Consider the following 21,206-nt stretch of genomic DNA (forward strand, 5'->3'; position numbering starts at 1 on the left):
TATAATTTATAATAAATATATTTATGTTTATGTTATATGTATTTATGAAATAGCTAGAGCAGGAAATAAATTTTCATATCAAAGGCTCCCCAAAATCTAGTAAACGTAACCTTCTTGGCCAATCATATCAGGCCACCTCATCATACTACCGGAATCTCCCAGGTCAGCATCCGCCAAAACCTCCTCTACCAATTCAAACCTACGTGTTCATCCACGTGTCCACTTCGAGAGAAGTACAGAAAAAACCCACCAAAAATCATGACCGTTAAAACCTCCGAAAGCTCTCCCGACTCCTGCTACCTTCTTGTTGCTTCCTCTTCCACAATTCTCTGTCAGCGAGATTAAGAAAAATCCCTAATTCACTAATTATTAATCGAAATCCTGCCATGGACGGCGTTGCGCAACCTTCAACATCGACGAACAAAGCGTTTTCTTTCATTTCTAAAGGATGGAGGGAGGTCCGTGACTCGGCTGACGCGGATCTCCAACTCATGCGGGCCCGAGCCAACTCGTTCAAGAACCTCGCCAACTCCTTCGATAGAGAGCTCGAGAATTTCTTGAATTCCGCTTCCACTTCCTTTTCAGTACAATCCTTCAGGTCATCAACGTCTACGGAATTGGACTTTGTAAAGAAACTGCAGCCTAAGATTTCGGAGTTTCGAAGGGTTTACTCGGCGCCGGAGATTAGCAAGAAGGTGTTGGAGAAGTGGAGGCCGAGGGCTAAGCTAGGGATTGATTTGTCGGCTATAAGGAACGCAATAGTGGCGGAGGTGGACGATGGGGATAGAGATGGGATTGTGGAGTTCAGGAGAAGGAGGAAGCCGGTTAGGTTTAGGGAGTTTTGGGGGGAGTGGAAAGATGAAGGAGGTCAATTTGAGGAATGGGAGCCGATAAGGGCATTTAAAAGGAGATTGAGGGAGTTGGAGAGAAAGAGCGAGTCCGTGGAGATTTTTGGGGGCTTCAAGAATAATGAGTTTGTGGAGAAATTGAAAGCCAGCTTGGTATGTTTATCTATGGATTGAATACTTTTGTTTTTCAATTAGCCGTTTTTTAATTGATTTTGGTTAGTACTGGAGTAGTTTGAATTGTTAATTTTAACTAGTCATTATGTGGAGTGTGTATGGAATCCTTTAAAATCTCTTTGAAGCAAATCATCTGCAAGAAGTCAAAGTAAATTCTATTATTATAATTCAATTCAATTTTAAATATTATTCTTACGTTTGGAATAAATTTAAAGTGATGAACTGCAGTTGAATTCTATGGCTGGAGTCGGTGATGATTAGGCGTATTTTAATTGGTTTGATTGAGATGGGGCAAGGTGTTTTTTTTTTTTTTTTTGGTTTTGTTTTGGGGGTGGGGACTCCACCCTTGCTCATGCCAAATGAATTGAATTTTTGAGAAATCCCAACTTTGGCCCAAACAATTTTAATTATATTGAATTCCTGCATTCATGAAGTTCCGAACACAATAATGCTTCTAAGGTTTTTTTTCTGAACTTTTTGGTAGGTTTATGTCGAATGTAGGGGTTGAAATGAGTAAATGGTATGTGGATGGAGTGTTTTATTGGTCCTTTTTCAATCGGTCAGAAGCACTAAGTTTGTGATGAAGTTGAATTCTGTTCATAGGTTATCGATTGCATGGTTTAAATCTCTCTAGGAAAGTTAACAAACAAATCAATAGCTTTTTGGAAAGCTAATCTCAAGTGAACTTCTTAGGACAAGTACTTTATGCAGTTACTGGATTGCATAGGCATGATGTAAAGTTTGAGATGTACAATTGATGACTATGTCGATTTAAGCCATGACCAAAAGGCCTACTCTGTGATGTCCCTAAAATTGTTGGACATAATGAGGGTGAAAAGTAAATATTTGGGATTCCATTTTTATTGTGTTAGCATATAAGTATCTGCATTTTAATTTGGCTTATTGCAAGCATTGAGGGTTATAATGCAAGGAAGTTATGTACCACATGTACAAGTATTAGACCTGCTTATCTTTTTCTTTTCTCATACATGTGTAAGTGTGCTACTTGATCGCTGTTGGAGACTGTCCTGCACTGAACAACTTTAGGTTTAAAGTAATCTTAAACAGAGGAAGTGACTTCAATTCAAAGTCCATTCTTCCACTTCCTTTTATGAGAGCTATGACATATATAATTATATACATTGCATTATTTCTGTTAGACATACTTAAAAAGACCACTTGAAATGGAAAAGAATGGGAACTTTGTATAGCCTTCTGCCTCTAATTTTTCGAACTTGGTATTTGGTTTGACATTGAACATCTTAGCTTGTAAGATTTAAAGGGACGATGCTAATGCTAAAATTTGTGGAGGCTAAATTTGGTTATATAAGCATTTTGATAATGATTAGCCTTACACATTCTTTAATGCAGTATCTATTTATTTTTGCAGAAAGCAATCCGGGAGCCTCAAGATTCAAAGGTTAGGTGACTGACATGTTCAGTCTTTGATCTCAAATATAATTCATGGCATGCCTATTATATCATTCACACATTTAATGCATGTAATGTTTTCTTCTATCACCAGGTGCCTCTGCAAATGTTGGTTAATTTCATTATACTGCTGTAGTATCTTATGGTGCAAAATATGTGCTTGGAAGGTTGTAAATTTCATGAATGCTTGGTGATAAGTGTGAAAGCTGTTTATAATATTGCGATGGTCATGTTGGTCTAATAATTGAAGTTTTTGGCCATGATAATCTTGTATTGCATGTGATTGTAAATGGGTTTGGGGCTTGACTTGACATTTATTCTAGTTTTGGATAATAAAAATATATTTTCTTGTGCAAATGTGCTTCTCTCTCTATCTCATGATGTTGAGAAGTGTGCTTCTCTTTAAAATGTTTTGAATTCAAAGAATACTTCCGTTTGTGTGTTTGATATCTATGTGAATCATTGATTATAATTGCATATGCTGTTATGATCACCTCTTGTTAGCAATTTGGTATTTTAGCATGAGGGCATATATTAGTAGGATGAGATGCTCCAAGATAAGATTTCTGGTGCAGATAGGTGATCCTATGCCCTATATTTATTTATTTATTTTTTTGCTGTGCATGATTTTCTTGTTCTATATGAGTTCAATGAGCATTTAAGTCCTTTCAATTTTGAGGTTAATAGAATTTTTTGTAGTTAATCATACTGTCTTTAAGGAATGCTAGGAATGCTATGTTTATTTGTATATTTAAAATATGTCTCATATTGAAAGTTTGATTGTTTATGTCTGATATAGGAAGTACCACCACTGGATGTACCAGAACTCTTGGCATATTTTGTTAGGCAATCTGGACCTTTTTTGGATCAACTTGGTGTTAGAAGAGGCAAGTAACTTTTGTGTTATTTGAAGTGCAAATATATAATTATTAGTTCTCTCTTTTGATCTCTTTATTATACCTTGTATGATTATCAATCTGTGCTATTTTTTTTAACTTCTTCACTTTTTGGTTCCTTATCTTTTCTACATCTGAAGGCTGAAGAGTTGTTTATCTTCTTTTGTTGTGCATTAGGTTTCATTCTTCTCTGCATTAACTTGGCATGTGCTTTTAGATGTAATGGAAGGTATAGAAGAAGATGTTAATTAGATAATCTTTAACTATACAGGTGAAGCTTTATTATGAACTTTAACTGGAATGTTGATATTACAAGGTGAAATATGAAAATTGTGGTGGTTGCATATGGCACTTAACTGTTTACATTGTAGATACCTAATTATAACTCTTCATAAACCCTTCCCCTCCAGTCCTCTTTTTTCATGTTATATATTGTGTGTAATTTTTCATACTGCTAGTATCAGAAGCGGAAGGTAACTAGACTGTGTGTGTCCATGGAAGAAAATGGTTTAGAATCCATTGGTGATAACTGAACAATCAGGAGAACCATTATAGTTGTTATTGATGTTCCATGGCTTTGAATAATTTATGACTTCTAAATTATTTGTCTTCACATTAGTTGAATTATGTGGTAAATTTCCTCTTTCTTGAGAATGTGCTTATTATATACAGATTACTTCTAATTCTTAATTGTCTTTCTTGATATGGTTCAGATATATGTGACAAGATAGTTGAAAGTCTGTGCAGTAAACGCAAGAATCAATTTTTACTGCGCTCACTTTCTGCAGGAGAATCCACTTTCTTTGATAATGAGAATGTTAATGATGAACTGGATTTAAGGATAGCAAGTGTCCTTCAAAGTACTGGGCATCGTTATGAAGGTGGCTTTTGGACGGATTTATCAAAACATAACCCATCAGATGGAAAGAGGCATGTAGCCATTGTCACAACTGCTAGTCTTCCATGGATGACCGGGACAGCTGTAAATCCACTTTTTCGAGCAGCATATTTATCGAAGTCTGAAAAACAAAAGGTCACTTTGCTGGTTCCATGGCTTTGCAAGTCAGATCAAGAACTAGTTTATCCCAACAATCTCACTTTTAGTTCACCAGAAGAGCAGGAGAATTATATTCGGAACTGGCTTGAGGATAGGGTTGGCTTTAAGGCTGATTTTAAAATATCATTTTATCCAGGAAAGGTAGTTATTTGGTAATTAGATTGTGCAGAATATTTGAATACATACATGAGCAATATGTGACAAATTTAATCTCATTTATTTCTAGTTCTCAAAAGCACGGAGAAGCATAATCCCTGCTGGAGATACATCACAATTTATTCCGTCAAAAGATGCTGACATAGCTATCCTGGAAGAACCAGAACACTTGAATTGGTATCACCATGGTAAGCGATGGACAGATAAGTTCAACCACGTAGTTGGTGTTGTCCACACAAATTACCTAGAATACATCAAGAGGGAGAGGAATGGGGCTCTGCAAGCCTTTTTTGTCAAACACATAAACAATTGGGTTACCCGAGCATATTGTCACAAGGTAAATTTGTTTAATTTGTGGATTATCCTAATTCTCTTTTCTGATCTCTCTTAATTTTAAGTTTCATTCTTGCATGGTTTATGCTAAATAACTGGCTGCAGGAAGATAATTCGAGTAAAATTCTCTCGTTTATTTTGGTTATTTATTATTTACTTTAAGGTTTGGAGTTTGTCCAATTATTGTACTAAAGTGTTTGTATTCAGGTTCTTCGCCTTTCTGCTGCCACCCAGAATTTACCAAAGTCCGTGATTTGCAATGTTCATGGTGTGAATCCGAAGTTTTTGAAAATCGGAGAAAAAATTGCTGTAGAAAGGGAGCTTGGGCAGCCTGCCTTCTCAAAAGGAGCATATTTCTTAGGTAAGATGGTCTGGGCAAAGGGATACAGAGAGTTGATAGATTTGCTAGCAAAGCACAAAAATGAGCTGGATGGCTTCAATTTGGATGTGTTTGGGAATGGAGAGGATGCACATGAAGTTCAGATTGCAGCTAAAAGGTTGGATTTGAAAGTCAACTTTCTGAAAGGGAGAGACCACGCAGATGATTCTCTTCATGGGTAAGTATCTAACTGGAAATGAAGGCTCTTATCAAGTCAGTGCAAATTGTGTCGGGAGGAGAATTTTTATTTGGAAAAGATTTATAATTTCATGTTTGATTGAAGAAGAATAACTTTAAGGGGGAAAAATTCAAAACTGAGTATTTTCCTGAGCTACGTCGGGTCAATCTTTCCTATTCTGAAGTGATATTGAGGAGTGAGGACTACACTAGTGAAATACATATGTTTGTGTCTGATTTAAACCATCTTGCCCTCATCTTTATTTACATTTTTCTTTGTTGAAGAGATGTTTTTGGCAAACCATTGTTGTATGGCTGTATATTTTATTCTTTGTTTTTGTATTATTTTGGTTAATATTCTCTTTCTGGCTTGAAGGTACAAAGTTTTCATAAATCCTAGTGTGAGTGATGTGCTCTGCACAGCTACTGCTGAGGCGCTTGCAATGGGAAAATTTGTTATATGTGCTGATCACCCATCAAATGAGTTCTTCAGGTCCTTTCCTAACTGTTTAACTTACAAGACATCCGAGGACTTTGTTGCAAAAGTGAAAGAAGCATTAGCAAATGAGCCTCAACCTCTGACACCTGAGCAAAGATATAATCTCTCTTGGGAAGCTGCAACAGAGAGATTTATGCAATATTCCGAGCTTGACAAAGTCTTGAATGATGACAATGGCAATACAACATTTAGCAAAACTAATGGAAAGAGCATTGCAAAAGCGGTTTCATTGCCTAAAATGTCCGAGGTGGTTGATGGAGGGTTGGCATTTGCCCATTATTGTCTCACAGGAAATGAGTTCCTTAGACTCTGTACTGGAGCAATACCGGGGACACGTGACTATGACAAGCAGCATTGTAAAGACCTGCATCTCTTGCCTCCACAAGTAGAGAATCCCATATATGGCTGGTAAGCAAACAAACTTGTCTGTATCAACAGCCATTTGTATAATAATCGCACTCTGTATTTAGAAGCTTGCTAGGCTTGTTAGCTGGAAGTATCTATGCTTGTTCTACAAATGTATTTAGCTCTGATCATCTATTGAGACAGCTTCATCCAAATTTTGTTTCTTGCTAATAAATGTGAGTAAATTTTCAGAGTTCAATAATTTATAGTGACAGGGAACTATGCCTATTATAACAAAGATACGATAAACAACAACATGTCAACTGAAGCTGTAGCTACTCTGCATTTCATCTATATGCTCTCAATCATTAGTGTACGCTGGTCTTGCCTTATAAAATGGTTCTGGGTATTTGTTCATTATAATGATTGCTACTAGTCGTACCAATCAATCGCTCTGAATGAAGACTCGTATAGGTATAAACCTTCTAAATAAAGATCTCCAATTTATGGAGAGCTATGAAATTATCCAACCCTTTAGAAGTATGAATGGATATACTAAAACGTGTATGGTGCACATCATCTTTACAGCAGAATCCCATGCAGTTTTTAATTTTGATTTTTGGGTCTGTTTAAAAATTAAAATTTCAGTACGTTTCAGTTCTTGAAATAGCTTTATATAATTTTTCCTGAGAAGTTAGGTAAGGATTACTATTTAAATGTTAATTGCATAGAAATATATATATATTTGGATGTCTTTATTTATTGACGGTTCCGATTATATTTTACTTAAAACAAAACCAAAATAGTAAAATAAGTTTAATTTTGAGACTCTAGAAACCGTGAAAACAATTTCAATTACCGATTTTAACTAGTATGAGATTAAAATTTAGTTATTGTTTGTTGAAAGGAATGGATTACTTGGGGTCATTCTATAACACATCTCATGCCCGCCATCATAAACATCAAAAAGAAAAATCTTTCATGATCAAAACTATGCTTCACTTCTTACCCACAAGCTAAAGCTTTCAAGTAGATAATAATAGCTTCATAATTAACATCATGGGAGAGACAGTTCAACAAAAAGTGTAGAATTCAAATCTCCACATTCTAAATTCAAAAGGGTATAGTTTCTTCATGAAATATTAAAATAAACATGCAAGATCATATTTTCAATTAGAAAGAAGATATGTGGCTATGCACTCACTTGTTTCTTTGTGTGCTTCATGTGCGACCTAACTATTTCATGAAATTATGTACTTAGAACTGAAAAGAAGTTTGGTTACTGTGACTCCCATTAAAGCATGTGATCCCCATTTAACTACTGCTCTAGCTAAGGTTAATTTAATTAGTACTGACTCTTCAGCCAAAAGAAGAGCTTACTTGTTATATCAGAAAGATAATCAGGACAATAATCCTGTAGTGGAGATGAACTGCTATAAGATCTTCTAGGGTTTGCATGAGCATCCAATTCATGTCCATAACCTTCTGAACCAACTATTATTCTTCATGGATGAGTACAGTAGCCAGCAGAGAAAAGCTTATGCATAGATATGCAAGAATTCTGTAAGAGACTGGTCCAAATTAATTCAAGTAACTATTAGCTTCAGTTTCCATTAGTCCATCATGATTATCTTAAATTATTTAATAGTTTCATATAAGCTACTATATTAACCCATAATTTCCCTTAAATAATCAATGTTGAATCCTACAGATTCAGTCACCTGTAGTAAGTTGATGAATGGAAAGATCTTGGATACCTTCTTTTTTTGGTTAGGAAAAGGTTTTACTCATTGAACCCATGAGTTAATTAATCTGAGATGCTCTAACAAAGTCAACCCTAGTTAGGAACCTTAGTTAATTTTAATGGGTAATGGCCATTTTGACTCAGGTATTGTGAAAAGCAGCTTGTCTGCTCAGATTCCTCTTCTGATAACTTTTATTACGAAGTCATAGGAAAGGTCAATCCAGCTTTCCAGTTTCCTTTCAAGGCTGACTTTATGGGATGTAATGTTGCAGTGACTGTTCATTCTTTTTGGGAGACAAGAGTAAAAATAAACCTTAAGATATGGCAATTTGCATTGTCAGCTGATGCAAACATGGAATGTTCAGCTTTGTAGATAATATATATATATACACAACTGGGATTTAATTTTGAGAGCATGAGAGTATTGTAGCCATCTTTTGTGGTTTCTGAGAATCCTATACTCACATGCTGCACCAATATTTTATTAATTTTAACGTGGTTTATGGGTATATTCTATTCGATCTGTATCATAAAATACTATTTTTTATGCATATATGTATATATATATATATGCAAAAACTTCGTAGACCTGATTCACAATAGATCCAAACTCAAATAGAATCTATTTGTTTGCATTTTGAATTCTTGGATTCAGGACGACAAAGCCTAGATTATAAAATATATAATGGTGAAAATGTATTCATAGAAATGAGAAGATTACTAGCTAGGTTGTATTATGCTGTGTAATTCTTTCTACTGATGGAGGAAGTAGAGACAAGTAAGTTTGAGAGATCCAAGGATAGCATTAATGAATCAATGCATGAATCATCTGCGAATTGGAATCTAAACTATAAACAAATCATTTTATGGTGGGGTGTGATGATCTGAGATCCAATAGAGTAGGGTTTTACAATGGTTTTGGTATTGAGAAAAATAGACTTAAACTTTCTGGGGAGGGGATTCTCCTTTTATCCATTTCGCTATGCTTGCTGGTGACGTGTAAAGGCCTCTCCATGATTGGGACACGCGTCTCTGACATACAGATTCGGGCGTACGAGGGTATCAGCCTTCTGCTCCATGCGTAACGGCCTCTGATTCTCCTCGTGCGTACGCTCGAGCGGATCTGCTAGGTTGTCTGAGTATGGCTCTGGAAACTGGGCTGGGCCGAGAGTCGGGCCGGACGCTGAACCTGAGAGGAGAGGGCCTGCTGGTCGCGGACTGGGCCGATCCGAATGAAGAAGCTTGGTTGAGCCCGGCCTTGAGGGTTGAATGAGCCAGGCTTGTTGTGCATATCAGGTGTGTGGGCCTCTACGTTGTGGGCCATGGGCTGTGGTCAAGCCCCTGATCTGGGGTGAAGAAATCCAGCGGTCATCAGGGTGAAAATGATTTGGTTGGTTTCTTATAACTCGCGCTCTTGTTAGATTTTAAGTTTTGACAAGCCATCGGTATTTTGCACGAAAAATGATCGAGTTTTAATGTCTTATGGCCAAATTTTTGCCAAAATTTAACACCATCATCACAAATTTTTTCTTGATGAACAGATGGGAATTCTAACATTTTGGTCTTAGGGTCCCACTTATAAGCTATAATATTTTCTTCTCGTTTGTTTGAAATGTGTTTGTGTTTTTGGTCTTAAGAGTCCCACAGGATTTAGAGCAGCCAACATGTCAGATTTGGTTTTCAATGCTCCATCAACAAGGGAAAGCACACATCACAATGTTTATTTTTGTTGTTATTTTATATAATCAGCACATCGATTGTTAGCTAGCAGAGATATCATAGATGGGATTGAATTTAGACTCCGATACCGTCGGATTTCTTTTATCTAGAGCGAGTCCAGGTCCACATTGGTGCAAAATCTATTAAACTCTCCTTAAATAAATTGACTCAACGTCTCGAGCTCTGACCTAGACACACGGAGCATGCTAGGCCTATCGTAGACTTGGATCCAACAGGAAGTAGTTCAGTTCGATGATGTGACGTGAAGGAGAAAAGTTAGGCCAGTCACTTCAAAACCCTGCCCGCATGTGCGTTAGGAGAATTAAATAGTCGTTTAACGTTGAAAAAGGGATTGACACATCCACACATACGGATTTGAGTAACAGAGATAGGTGGTATTGTAACACAGAGGTATTTAAACATCATTAGCAAAAAAAAGGTTAAGGGATAAAAGATGAATAACGACTTTCTCTCTATTTAAATTTACACGACTACCATAAATTCTATTTTTTGAATTTTTAGAATATCACAATCTATTAATTTATTTTGCACAAAAAATCTCTCATAAAAATTATTTTCTTTAAAAATAATTAATTATCTTTTATCATTTAGTATTGCCATATAAGAAAACAATGTACATAGTCCACTTATCAAGAGAAAAAGCACTTCTCCATTTCCTTTAAATAATAGCTTGATTACAAGGAAAACGTAAAAATTGTGAGGAAAATGTCATTAATATTTTTTCCTCACGAAAACGAAACTAGAGACCAAATTTACTGAACAATGCGAACTGTAATAATGAAAACTAGTTCACATGTTGTAGTTACAAATATTTACACTCCAGGATGTTGCTGGCTAGGTTTTGTTGCTTGAGGCTTGTCATTTTCTCGGGAAACTGTCGAGTTTTCATCTATTATAATCACAATATGATCAGAACTATTATCTCCATCAAGAACAGGATTTACAGTTCCTCGGTGAAGCAACTGAGGTTTCTCCGGCGACACGGTAGCTTCCACAGGCTTGAAATGTGCTAGGTTAGCAAGTTCATGAACTGCTTCAGATAATTTATCTACACATTTTACGATCTCAATTAACGTTGATGCAACTGTTGCAGCTGGCACGATTGCTAGGAGATCTGCTTGGTCTAGTGAGCTAGCTTTTACAACAAGTTTGAGTTCATTAATGGCAGCTTTGGAGTGCTCTACATGGATATTTGCAGGGGAAGGATCTTTCATTGTTTTGATTGCTGAGGCCAGTGATCTTAGTGCTTTGCCTGATTCTTCACTAATTTTTGTGCATGGTTCTTCAATTTTACTCTTGAATTCCTCTGATGCCTGCAAAGAGCAGCACAAGTTTAAGATTTTTTTTTTAATAAAAAAGCACAACGTTATTTAATTTATTTATAGAAGATGCCTTTAGAAAAGCAAGTTTGCAGGGTGATTTCATGAAATCAATTTGGATGGTCCTTATGCTTTTGAGATTGCATCAAAGAAATTAAAAACTAATTACTGCACAAGCAAGAAAGTTAAGTTTTAGTGCATAAAATTCTTAAATTAATCTAATACGAGGTTTATTAAATCCGCATGAGTGCACTGTGAACCGGGTCCATTTTATATATATAAAATTAAAGTTGTGGGGATTGATAAATTACTTGGATATTAGACTTGATGTGGCTATTGAGAGCTTCAATATGGTAAGCACATTGCCTTGAGATGGCTCCAATCTTCAAGTATTGCTTCCATGGATGCCGAAAGCCGAAACGGCCATGTCTAGGCTCCCATCTTGCAAGATTTGCCTGCAACAAAAAGATTACCTTAGCTATATATAGCTAGTTTCCATAGTTCTACTTAAATATTTATGTTTATACATATGTACGGTGGAGGAGAGAGCTGAGCTAAAAGTGCAGAAGTTAGTGGCACTCCTGAAAAGACAAAAATAAAGTGTGGGCTAGTGGAAGGAATCATTAAATACCATGGAATCTTCAGTGGATTTTGAATTGAGGACACTTCTATATCCTTGAAGAAATGACTTGTCTTTACTGGAGACCCTATCCTTCTCTTCATCATCTGATGTGTAGTGAAAATATTCATCTCCAAAACCTGTAAAGAGATTTATAAAAGGTTTATAAATGGTTAGCTCGAACTATTAAATAATTTAAATTAATTATTTTAAATCAAGCGAATTAATTTCATCGGTGAATTATTACCTTCAAGGTAGCTTGCAAGCTTTTCTATGTTGGAAACAACCAAGTTATGAAGATCTTCACCAGCCCAGACTGGATAGATACACATAGAAACAACTATGCAGGCTCCTCCGCCTATTATTATTGTTGATAACCTTTGATGAGCCATTTCTAAGAGCTCTGCTACTCGAACACCGGAGACCGAAACCAAACTGAACGTTAATATGAATATCAAGACTCCATAGTCATATCTTGCCTTGATTCTTGGGAAGAATCGAGTGAATGTAGATGCTGCACCTGCATATATAGATATGCATATTATTTCATGATAGGAACACAAGTAGTACCTTTTGCTAGCTGCTGAAAGAAATTTAATGTCTTGGGATGATTTAAATATTCAGATTAATTTGCCAAGATTATTACCTAAAAGAAAAACAAGAAATCCAAGAACTATGGGTTCTCCTTTATCTCCAAAGAGACTTGCCAAGCGTTGAGCTCCAACCCCTAATGCACCAGCTAGGAATGTTGCAAAACCTCTATTCAAACTCTTGCTCAATGTCCCACCTACACCAAGAGAAATATACAAAATTTAACGTATTACTCAACTGCATTATCATTTCGAATATGGAAAATCCTTACCTAAACCAATCCATTACGAGTAAATTCACGTTGAAGATAGACAAAGTTCATATACTTATATTTTGAGTAAACGATGAACCAATAGTTCTCACTGAACTGGTAATCTAATTAATGGTCGAATGATAATTGAAACTCTTTTACAAATAAATAATACAATATTAATTAGCTTACCTACAGTGAATTCAAAGACTACTACCACAGTTAGCACAGCCCACATTCCAGCAACCCCAAAACCATCATAGAGAGTCCTAGAATAATACAATAAGGACACCAAAGTAAGAGCAAGTCCCACTTTGATTGAGTGAATGATTCTTCTTGGGTCATCTTTTCCAAGCTTGCTTATGCTTTTTGCAACTTTGATCACCTTGGCCTTGAATTTACCAGGCAAGGCCTTAAGCCAACTCCATGCACTTGTAAAAGGCCCAGCCTTTTCTTGAGTTGCTGACTCAATCTCCATGGCTAAAGACTTAGCAACTTTGCATGCACTAAAGAGAAGAATGGTTATTTCCTAGTGAAAAGAGCCTAAGGCTTAAGCCTTTTGAGCTGGAGTTTTCCTTTACTTCTGGGTTATACTTTGAGAGTGAGTGAGAGAGAGAGAATGAGAGAAGAGGAGATGATTCCCTGGGGAGAGGGTCTCTCACTAGCCTATATTTATAAAACCAAAAAGATTATGCAATAAAGTATATTAAATTGAAACACATGTATTGATGGTGTCTTTTGTAGGATCAAAGGACAAAAATACTTTCTTTGGCAGAAGACTTCCTTCAAAATGTAGCTGACTCGGTTCAAAAATAAATAAATAAAAATCTGGCCTGGCATGTTATATTTTTAAGCTTGGACCCATGTAATATTTTTAACTTAACTAATACAAACAAACACCAGCCCACAAATAACTCAGGTTTTGAAGAATTTAGCCAGACTAGACAGAAAAAAAAACAACCATCTTATTTATTCCCCTAGGATTTATTACAACCTGAAAGCTTTTGTCCACTCCTTACAACACAACACAATTTCCTTGAAATAGGAGTTTGTAATTGCTAGAAATAGGCTTAACTGGGGAGCTCTTCTCAAATCCACCTACACCAATGGAGATACGCAGTTTTCACAAATTATGAAAATAATGAATTATCGATTGTTAAATTTAAAATATCAATAATGAAATTATCTACCGTCTCTCAATAAAAATTTACAGCTATATTTTCTGTTTTTTTATAGTATGCTAGCCAAAAAATACCACTGTAAAGTTTATGATATGTCCTGCATCCCACTACTTGAGAAAATGGAATTTCATCTGACAATATTTCTCAAGTGAATATTGTTCTGGTAATTAGCTCAAAGTTCACAGAAAAAAAAATATATATAATGGAAATTAGTGGATAGCACAAATAACCCATATCATGATCTCTGACTTGTGATAAATTATTACCAACTTGGTGAAAAATATTTATACTAGTAAGCAGAAGTTATGAATCTAATTCAGTTTACTGGAAAAGAGTCTGAATCACAGATGAGGAATATTGATTAAAAAAATTAAAAAATTATGTAAGTGAAGTCCAACAAAACTTAGTGTATCCCTCATCCCTGATCTACCTAACTAAAAAAGATGGTAAGAATAGGTCACCACTATCCAATGTTACCAGTTAACATTACAGCAATTGGGACCATAGTGACTACAGGATGACAAAGAAATAAGGAGAAAAAGCAATAATAATAATAAGAAAAAAGAGAGAGGAAAAGATGGCTTCTAATTAAGCAGACATAATATATATAAAAAAAATGTTGTTTAGAATACTCCATGTTTGGTTTTACCCTTTTAGATATTACTTGAGAATTTAAAAAAGAAATACACTTAATCTACATGTATAATTATATCTAAACTCTGAACTACTAAAACTTAAAGATTTAAACATTTGGGTTTTTCATTGAATTAGCCATAGTTTGTATCTATAAGTAGGGACTTACCCATCATCAATATCAGAGTGGCAAGGTCAGCAAATCACTAGTGAGTAGGATCTGACACGATCATGTGATTCTTTCTTTTTTATTTTCTTATGATCTAAAATTAATCACCCAATATAGAATATGTTAACCAAATTCAAGATTTCGCATGGAAATTAAAGATTAAAAAAAAAAAAAAGAATAATGTAGCTAGCTAGGCATGGATGATGCCTACTTTCTGCTTCTCCTTCTTCTCTTCTTTATTACCAAAAACATATGCATGTATTGATTCCTAACTAGAAAGATTCATGGATTTTTTCATGTTATCCACCAACTTGCCAAAGGCATGTACAAATATGGGAAGAATTTTTTTGTTAAAATTTTAAAATTAAAAAGACTAATTAGTGTAATTTTAAAAATAAAAAATTAATTAATTTTATCGTATCATATAGACTAAATAATAATTTTTTTTATATATACGAACACTTATCAGGCAATGGAAAAGGGTGGGCATGGAAGAGGGAAACAGCAAAGCAAAGAGAGAATGGTAATAGTTGAATTCTATATTTGTGAATTCCATACAATCAGCTCTAACTTTATCCATTATTTATTTAACTTTTTGTGTATTACCGTACATGGGTATGGGAATCAATTATATGTATGGGCTGAGACACATGTGTGTGTGTGTGTGGGGGGATGAATTTTTAAAAGTAGTTTAAAATTTTTTGATTTTGATAGATGAAGAATTCATAGCCCTACATTCTGCTGGACAGACAGACTATCCTCATTTTGTTTGAGATTTTTCTCTTACATTTATAGCATGACTATATCATACTATGCTTGATTGCTTTCATTCTTTTGTACAATATTATTACTCTCTCATATTTCTTCGGAACTGACAATATTACCTATGCTTTAAACCAAAATTCTTACCTTACACTTATGAGAGAAATTGTTCATAGAATTAAAACTAGGAACAAAATAGAAAAAAAAAATTAATATATTTATAATAAATGCAATTTATTATTTTTATTGTTATAATTTGTATATGACTTATACATTTTTTACTATTACTAATATGTCCCTTTTTAATTTTTTATAATATTTTTAATATGATATATTAATTTATAATTAAAAAATTTAAAACTAAAAAGAGCTATATTTTTAAAATAATTAATAAAAAATTAATATATATATATTTTTCTAATTATAAAATATGAGAAATAATATATTTAAACTGTAATACATATTTTTAATTAGATTTTAAAATAGCTTAGTAAGAGATTGAAAGTGTCACAATTAACTCTATATATTTATAAGAATGTGACGGAAATATATTTATAATTTTTTATATATTTTTAATGTTATTTTTATATAAAATAAAAATTAATGTATGTATAATAAATATAATTTATTATTTTTTAATCCTTTTTAATTTTCTACTATTTTATAATATAATAACTACAGTTTTTATTATATTTATTATCACTATTATATGACTTTTTGATATTCTACTATTTTTTAATATATTATATTATTAATATTATAATAAAAATTTTATTGTATGTTTATTATAAGAATTTATTATATTTTTTATTTTAATAATAAATAAAATATTATAAATATATTTATAAAATTTAAGTAACATCATATAAAAAATGTTTGAATAATAAAAAAAATATTTTTATCATATAACAAAAATTTTATAATAAAAAATCATATAAAAAGTTTTTATTATCTCACGCTATTATTGTTTATTTATTTGATAATTTTATAAAATCATAATTAATATAATTTAATTATAAATGTTTTATATGATATGAATAATTATATAAAATAAATATATATAAATGATTAAAATTATTATAAAAAGTGTTAATAGTAATAAAAATATAAAATAATTAAAGAATCGATAGAATTAATTATATAAAACATTATCAAATTAAAATTTAATTAATTAAAATAATTATAAAAAATTAATAAATATAAATAATTAAAATATAATAAAAAGTAAAATTGTAATTCTAACTCTCTAAATTACGTGATACAAATATTAAACAACGAATGAAATTTTTTTAAAAAAATAATGGAGGCTTAAAAGAATTTGATTTATAACAATTCAAATAAAAACCAATATCTCCAGAAATTAATATATAATAGCGTGACTCCTCACCATCTGTGTTTGTCAAATTAGTTAAAAAACAATTTATAAACACTTGATTTTTATTTTTATTTTTATTTTTATAAAAAAAGCGTACTATGATTTGTTTGTTAAACAATTTAAAAAAAAAAAAAAAAAAACTCAAGAACAGGTAATTAGCTCTTGAAATTTCATGAACGCGTTATGGGAAAAGAAACGCGTGCTGATTATTTGAATGCATGGGAGAAGAAGTGTGTGAATTGAATTTTGTGGGGAATTCAAAAGATAATGTTTCTTCCACTAATCTATTTAATTAATTAATATCTTATATTACCAACAAAACATGCTACTTAAAAACAAAAACAAAACAAAACATGGGCTGCCCTGCCAATGACGTCAATACAATTTTGGTGTTACTTATTTTAATACTACTTTTTAATTATATAAATTAATTAGTAGATAGGTTTAGAGAATTAAATTAACAAATGTAATTCTATGGAATCTATACAAATGTAATTTATCTAAACATCCAAATTTAAATTTCCATTCCCATCTCTGCTTTAAAAGGAAAAAGGGAAGATATGGATCATCCCAAGCTGATTATAGAATCTGAGAAGATAGATGCGTGCTTGTCTTGAATAGGATGTTGGAATGTAAATGCCTCTCTCTTTGTATTTAATTTATAATTTTTTATATTTTTTCATTAATAATTTTTTAAAAAAATTTAATGTTTCTATTAAAAAATTTAAATTCGTTTCTGTAAAAAAAATTAAATTCTAATTTTAAAATGAAAAAATAATATATGAACTCATCTAATTTTATATATTGAAATTAGTCATTTCTATAATATTATCCATCTATATTGACAAATGGGTCTTTCCTACTCACGCTGTAGAAAGAAATGGGCCTCAAATTTAAAGACGACTCTTCTTCTTCTGCCAGTGAGCCATTTGACAGAGTGGACATACCGAAATTTTTTGTGCATTCACATGTATAGGTGGCAATTTTGAAACCTCTCACCAACCTAAATTTATCCAAACCAAAATATTGATTATATATTTAATTTTAAAAAACTCAAAATCACCAATAATTTTTTTTGAAAAAAAATTGATAGTCAAACTTAGATTCCCTCGTATTTTCATCAAAAGTTTTAAGTAGATTAGGCCTAAAATTTAATTTTGGTTAAAATTAAATATTTATTCTAAAATTCAAACTTAGATAAGTACATCTCTAAATAGCTTAATAAGGAAACATGGATTAAAGCTGAAAAAATTTTAGTTTTGGTCCTTTTGAGAATATTGAAATGATTTTTTTTACCTTTTTGGCATATTGCATTGTGTTTACTTAATCTGTTGGGCATGCAATTTACTTCATAATCAGTAATGTTTATAATGTTTATAGTTTTTATAGATCAATTGTAATGAAAATTTTTTATATTGTATGGATTAAATAGTAATTTTTTAATAATAATAATAATTTAAAGGCAATTAGGAGGCCCATGGACAGAATTATTGGTTTGTGAAATATGGGCCACCAGAAGTGGTCCATGTGGCAGCTGGACCTAGGGGTAGGAGATGCCCTATTTTTTTTGCCCCTTCGCTTTGTAATCCTCTTAAGGACAAATCTAGGGTCACCCAAATTGACCTCTAGCTTTTTAATAAGTCTAGTCTGTTCAAGAGTTACCATCAAATCAAAGTTGTTAACACAGGTCCACATACCCTTTGAAAAATGTTCATGTGATAAATTTTGTGTCCATATACCCTATTGTTTTTTTCATATTTATGTGATGAAGATTTTTGTTGTTGAAATAAAAATTATAAGTTTTTTTTTTCTAACCCTTTGTTTGAATTTTTTTTTCCTTCTTAATTTAAATGAAAATTTCAGAAATTTGAAAGTTTTTTTCTTTCTCTTTTCTCCATTTGCTTCAAGACAAATAAAGGGAAAAGGATAAAAATGCAAATGGACAAATGATAATGAGTTAAAAGGAAGTAGAAGAGAATTGGATGATGTTAATGGGCTTTAAAAAAGTTTATGTAAAGAAACATCAAACATGTGTAGGAGGATGACACTCCCTCCCTCCCTCCTCTCTAAATGTTAAATGGGGGAATCTAATCATTCTACAACAACTTTAATAATTTTATTTTCTAATTCTTTAAATTTCATATTTAAATCGTTTTTAAAATCGAGAAGTCTCGAATTTAAATAAATTATAAAAAAAAAAAAGCAAAAGTTTTCAAATATATCTCATCCTATTTATTTCATAACTCCGCAAGTTGGCAAATGGGCCAACCTCACTTTGGATCTTCCCTCTCATTTCAATCCAGATCAACACATTCTTTTTAAACTTCACGCATAAAATGTTTTACTTGAAAAAAAAATAACAATATTATTATTACAATATAGAGGGAAGACAATAATTATGAACTTGGGTTTGGTCAAGCAAGTCTGCTGGATCCTCTTGTCCACAACACTTAGTTTCACAAATCATGGGAAGGAAAATATGCATTCACAGATTTAGATTTATGATTAATAGTGATAAAGTGAAAAATCGCCACAAAATACTTTAAATTTTGCAGGAAAATATAAATTCACCACAAATAAATTTAAAAAATCGAAAGAATTATTTTTAAAAAATTCAATATTTTCCTTTTTTCCAATAATTATTCTTCCTTATCCAAAGAAGAGAAAGCGTTTTTCCATTTTCTATTCATTTTCTTTCCTTCCCCTTTTTCATGAATCCAAACAAGTTGCAATATATATGTATTTTAAAGGTTACATTACAATAAGTCTATCAGAATTATATGCAAATCATAACATGTGAGAAAGTATCTAGAGACAAAGGTTTGATTTAAATATTAATTTAAAAGATGATACAAGGAAACACAGCAGAAAAACTGAATGAAAGATACATAGCAAGGACATGATCTTGATAGTGAGGTGAATCAAATAGGACAAACCAAACACTGTCTAAACTTTCTGAGGCAATTATCCATCCAACACCTTCTATTCATTTCCATTATCAGAGGACTATCCATAAATCAATATCATCACAGAATACAATATTCATAAAATTCAGAAAGAAAAAAGATGAAAGTAATTATTTTTTTTTTATATTTTTAAATATTTAGAAAAGTCTACTTATGTGGGGGCTTACATGATGGTTTTTAAAGCTAATATAAACAGTACAATTATGCCTTTTTTCTTTATATTTATTTATTTATTGGAATAAATGGAGAAAGGTGATGTGGGAGATTAGTTGTTCCGCCTAACAGGCCACTTGTGCGATAACCCGTGGATATAGCATGCCCACGTTTCCTCTATCTCTTTATATACAAAGAAAGTTTCAAAGGCAGCAGTCAAGCTAATCAAACCACAATCTGCAGCTGCCACCATTTAAACATGGAACATTTTGATCATAAAAATCCAAGTTTGGTTGCAATCAAGATCAAGAAATTATGGAATCTAACCCTAGTCGATAGTACTTGCTCCTTCATTTTTATCTACCCTTGAAATTATATTATTAATTAATAATTATGATTCTATTAAATTAAATATTATTATAAAAGTAATTAAAGTTACACATAATTTAATAATTTTATAAAAAAAAACAAATTAATCTTTAACGAAAATGAGGAAAGGTTATAACAGATTAATAATGGCAGCTATATATTTCTCCTCTAATCAAAGTGAAGGGTTGAAGACATGAATGAATGCAAGGAAACCAACTCCAACGACTTTGGTTGGGTTCCATTTATTGTGGGAAAGCAAATGAACCTAACTCCATTATTTATATATCGTCCTTTCTTTTTTCTTTTTTCTTTTTTCATAATAATAATAATAATATATTATTATTATTATTATTATTATATTTTTTCTTTACTATTAATTGAAAATTAGGGACACTGCCCTACACTTTAAGGTTATTGCAAGCAAAAGTTCAAAATTTGGAAATGCTAAAATTATTTGGATTTGACGCATTATTTTTTTAAAACTAATTACTATATGTGGAAATTATTTTTTTAAAAGAATTAGATATAAGGTTGATTTTTTTTAGTCATCAAATGGTTATTATTGTAAATTATTGACCATTATTTTTAAATTAGTGATTAAATATTTATTATTATTACCCATTAAAGGTTTCCCTTGAAATCATTGCTTTTAAAATTTTATATAATGTTTTCAAAATAAATTTTATGAGATTTTTAATAGCAAGGATTTAAAAAGTTTGGAAAAATTAAGGATCTACATTTTAAAACATAAAATGTTCCAAAAATTTATTTTATATTGTTAAGCATAAGTAAATAGAAAATTTTAGTACATGTGCATATATAACATTATTTATAATATAGAAACAAAAATAGTAGGCAATAATTATAGTATGTTCCTAGTATATTATGTCCATATACATGATATACCAATCCAACAAAAGAATATATATTAATTACTAATTTATTAAAATCAATAATACACATATATACATTAGTCACAAATTTATTAATTTATTTTTAGTATTCAGTAAGTATAATAATTAAGAGTAAACGATCCACCA

At 32.0% G+C, this 21,206-nt stretch overlaps 2 protein-coding genes across 2 annotated transcripts; one reads left to right on the forward strand and one right to left on the reverse strand.

Annotated features, from left to right (window-relative positions):
- Positions 1-241: 241 nt before the first annotated feature.
- On the forward strand, positions 242-6,554 carry LOC110620809 (digalactosyldiacylglycerol synthase 1, chloroplastic). Its single transcript, XM_021764700.2, has 7 exons — positions 242-1,001; positions 2,413-2,442; positions 3,253-3,340; positions 4,063-4,547; positions 4,633-4,899; positions 5,103-5,452; positions 5,828-6,554. Exons 1-7 carry the CDS (start codon positions 387-389, stop codon positions 6,360-6,362), a joined length of 2,370 nt encoding a protein of 789 aa, XP_021620392.1. The 5' UTR covers positions 242-386; the 3' UTR covers positions 6,363-6,554.
- A 3,851-nt stretch (positions 6,555-10,405) lies between these two features.
- Positions 10,406-13,701, reverse strand: LOC110621739 (aluminum-activated malate transporter 8). Its single transcript, XM_021766025.2, has 6 exons — positions 12,751-13,701; positions 12,364-12,504; positions 11,965-12,237; positions 11,730-11,857; positions 11,410-11,553; positions 10,406-11,092 (listed from the first exon to the last, which is right to left on the reverse strand). Exons 1-6 carry the CDS (start codon positions 13,034-13,036, stop codon positions 10,592-10,594), a joined length of 1,473 nt encoding a protein of 490 aa, XP_021621717.1. The 5' UTR covers positions 13,037-13,701; the 3' UTR covers positions 10,406-10,591.
- Between the last annotated feature and the right edge of the window lie 7,505 nt (positions 13,702-21,206).

Source organism: Manihot esculenta, chromosome 8 (genome assembly GCF_001659605.2).
Source record: "Manihot esculenta cultivar AM560-2 chromosome 8, M.esculenta_v8, whole genome shotgun sequence".
Lineage (NCBI taxonomy): Eukaryota > Viridiplantae > Streptophyta > Magnoliopsida > Malpighiales > Euphorbiaceae > Manihot > Manihot esculenta.

Coding starts and splice junctions, on each gene's coding strand:
- LOC110620809 (XM_021764700.2), top strand. CDS start 387: ATGGACGGCGTTGCGCAACCTTCAACATCGACGAACAAAGCGTTTTCT. Junction 3,341..4,062: donor TCAACTTGGTGTTAGAAGAG/GCAAGTAACTTT, acceptor GATATGGTTCAG/ATATATGTGACAAGATAGTT. Junction 4,548..4,632: donor TATCATTTTATCCAGGAAAG/GTAGTTATTTGG, acceptor ATTTATTTCTAG/TTCTCAAAAGCACGGAGAAG.
- LOC110621739 (XM_021766025.2), bottom strand. CDS start 13,036: ATGGAGATTGAGTCAGCAACTCAAGAAAAGGCTGGGCCTTTTACAAGT. Junction 11,858..11,964: donor GCTTGCAAGCTACCTTGAAG/GTAATAATTCAC, acceptor ATCTCTTTACAG/GTTTTGGAGATGAATATTTT. Junction 11,554..11,729: donor AATCCACTGAAGATTCCATG/GTATTTAATGAT, acceptor TTTTTGTTGCAG/GCAAATCTTGCAAGATGGGA.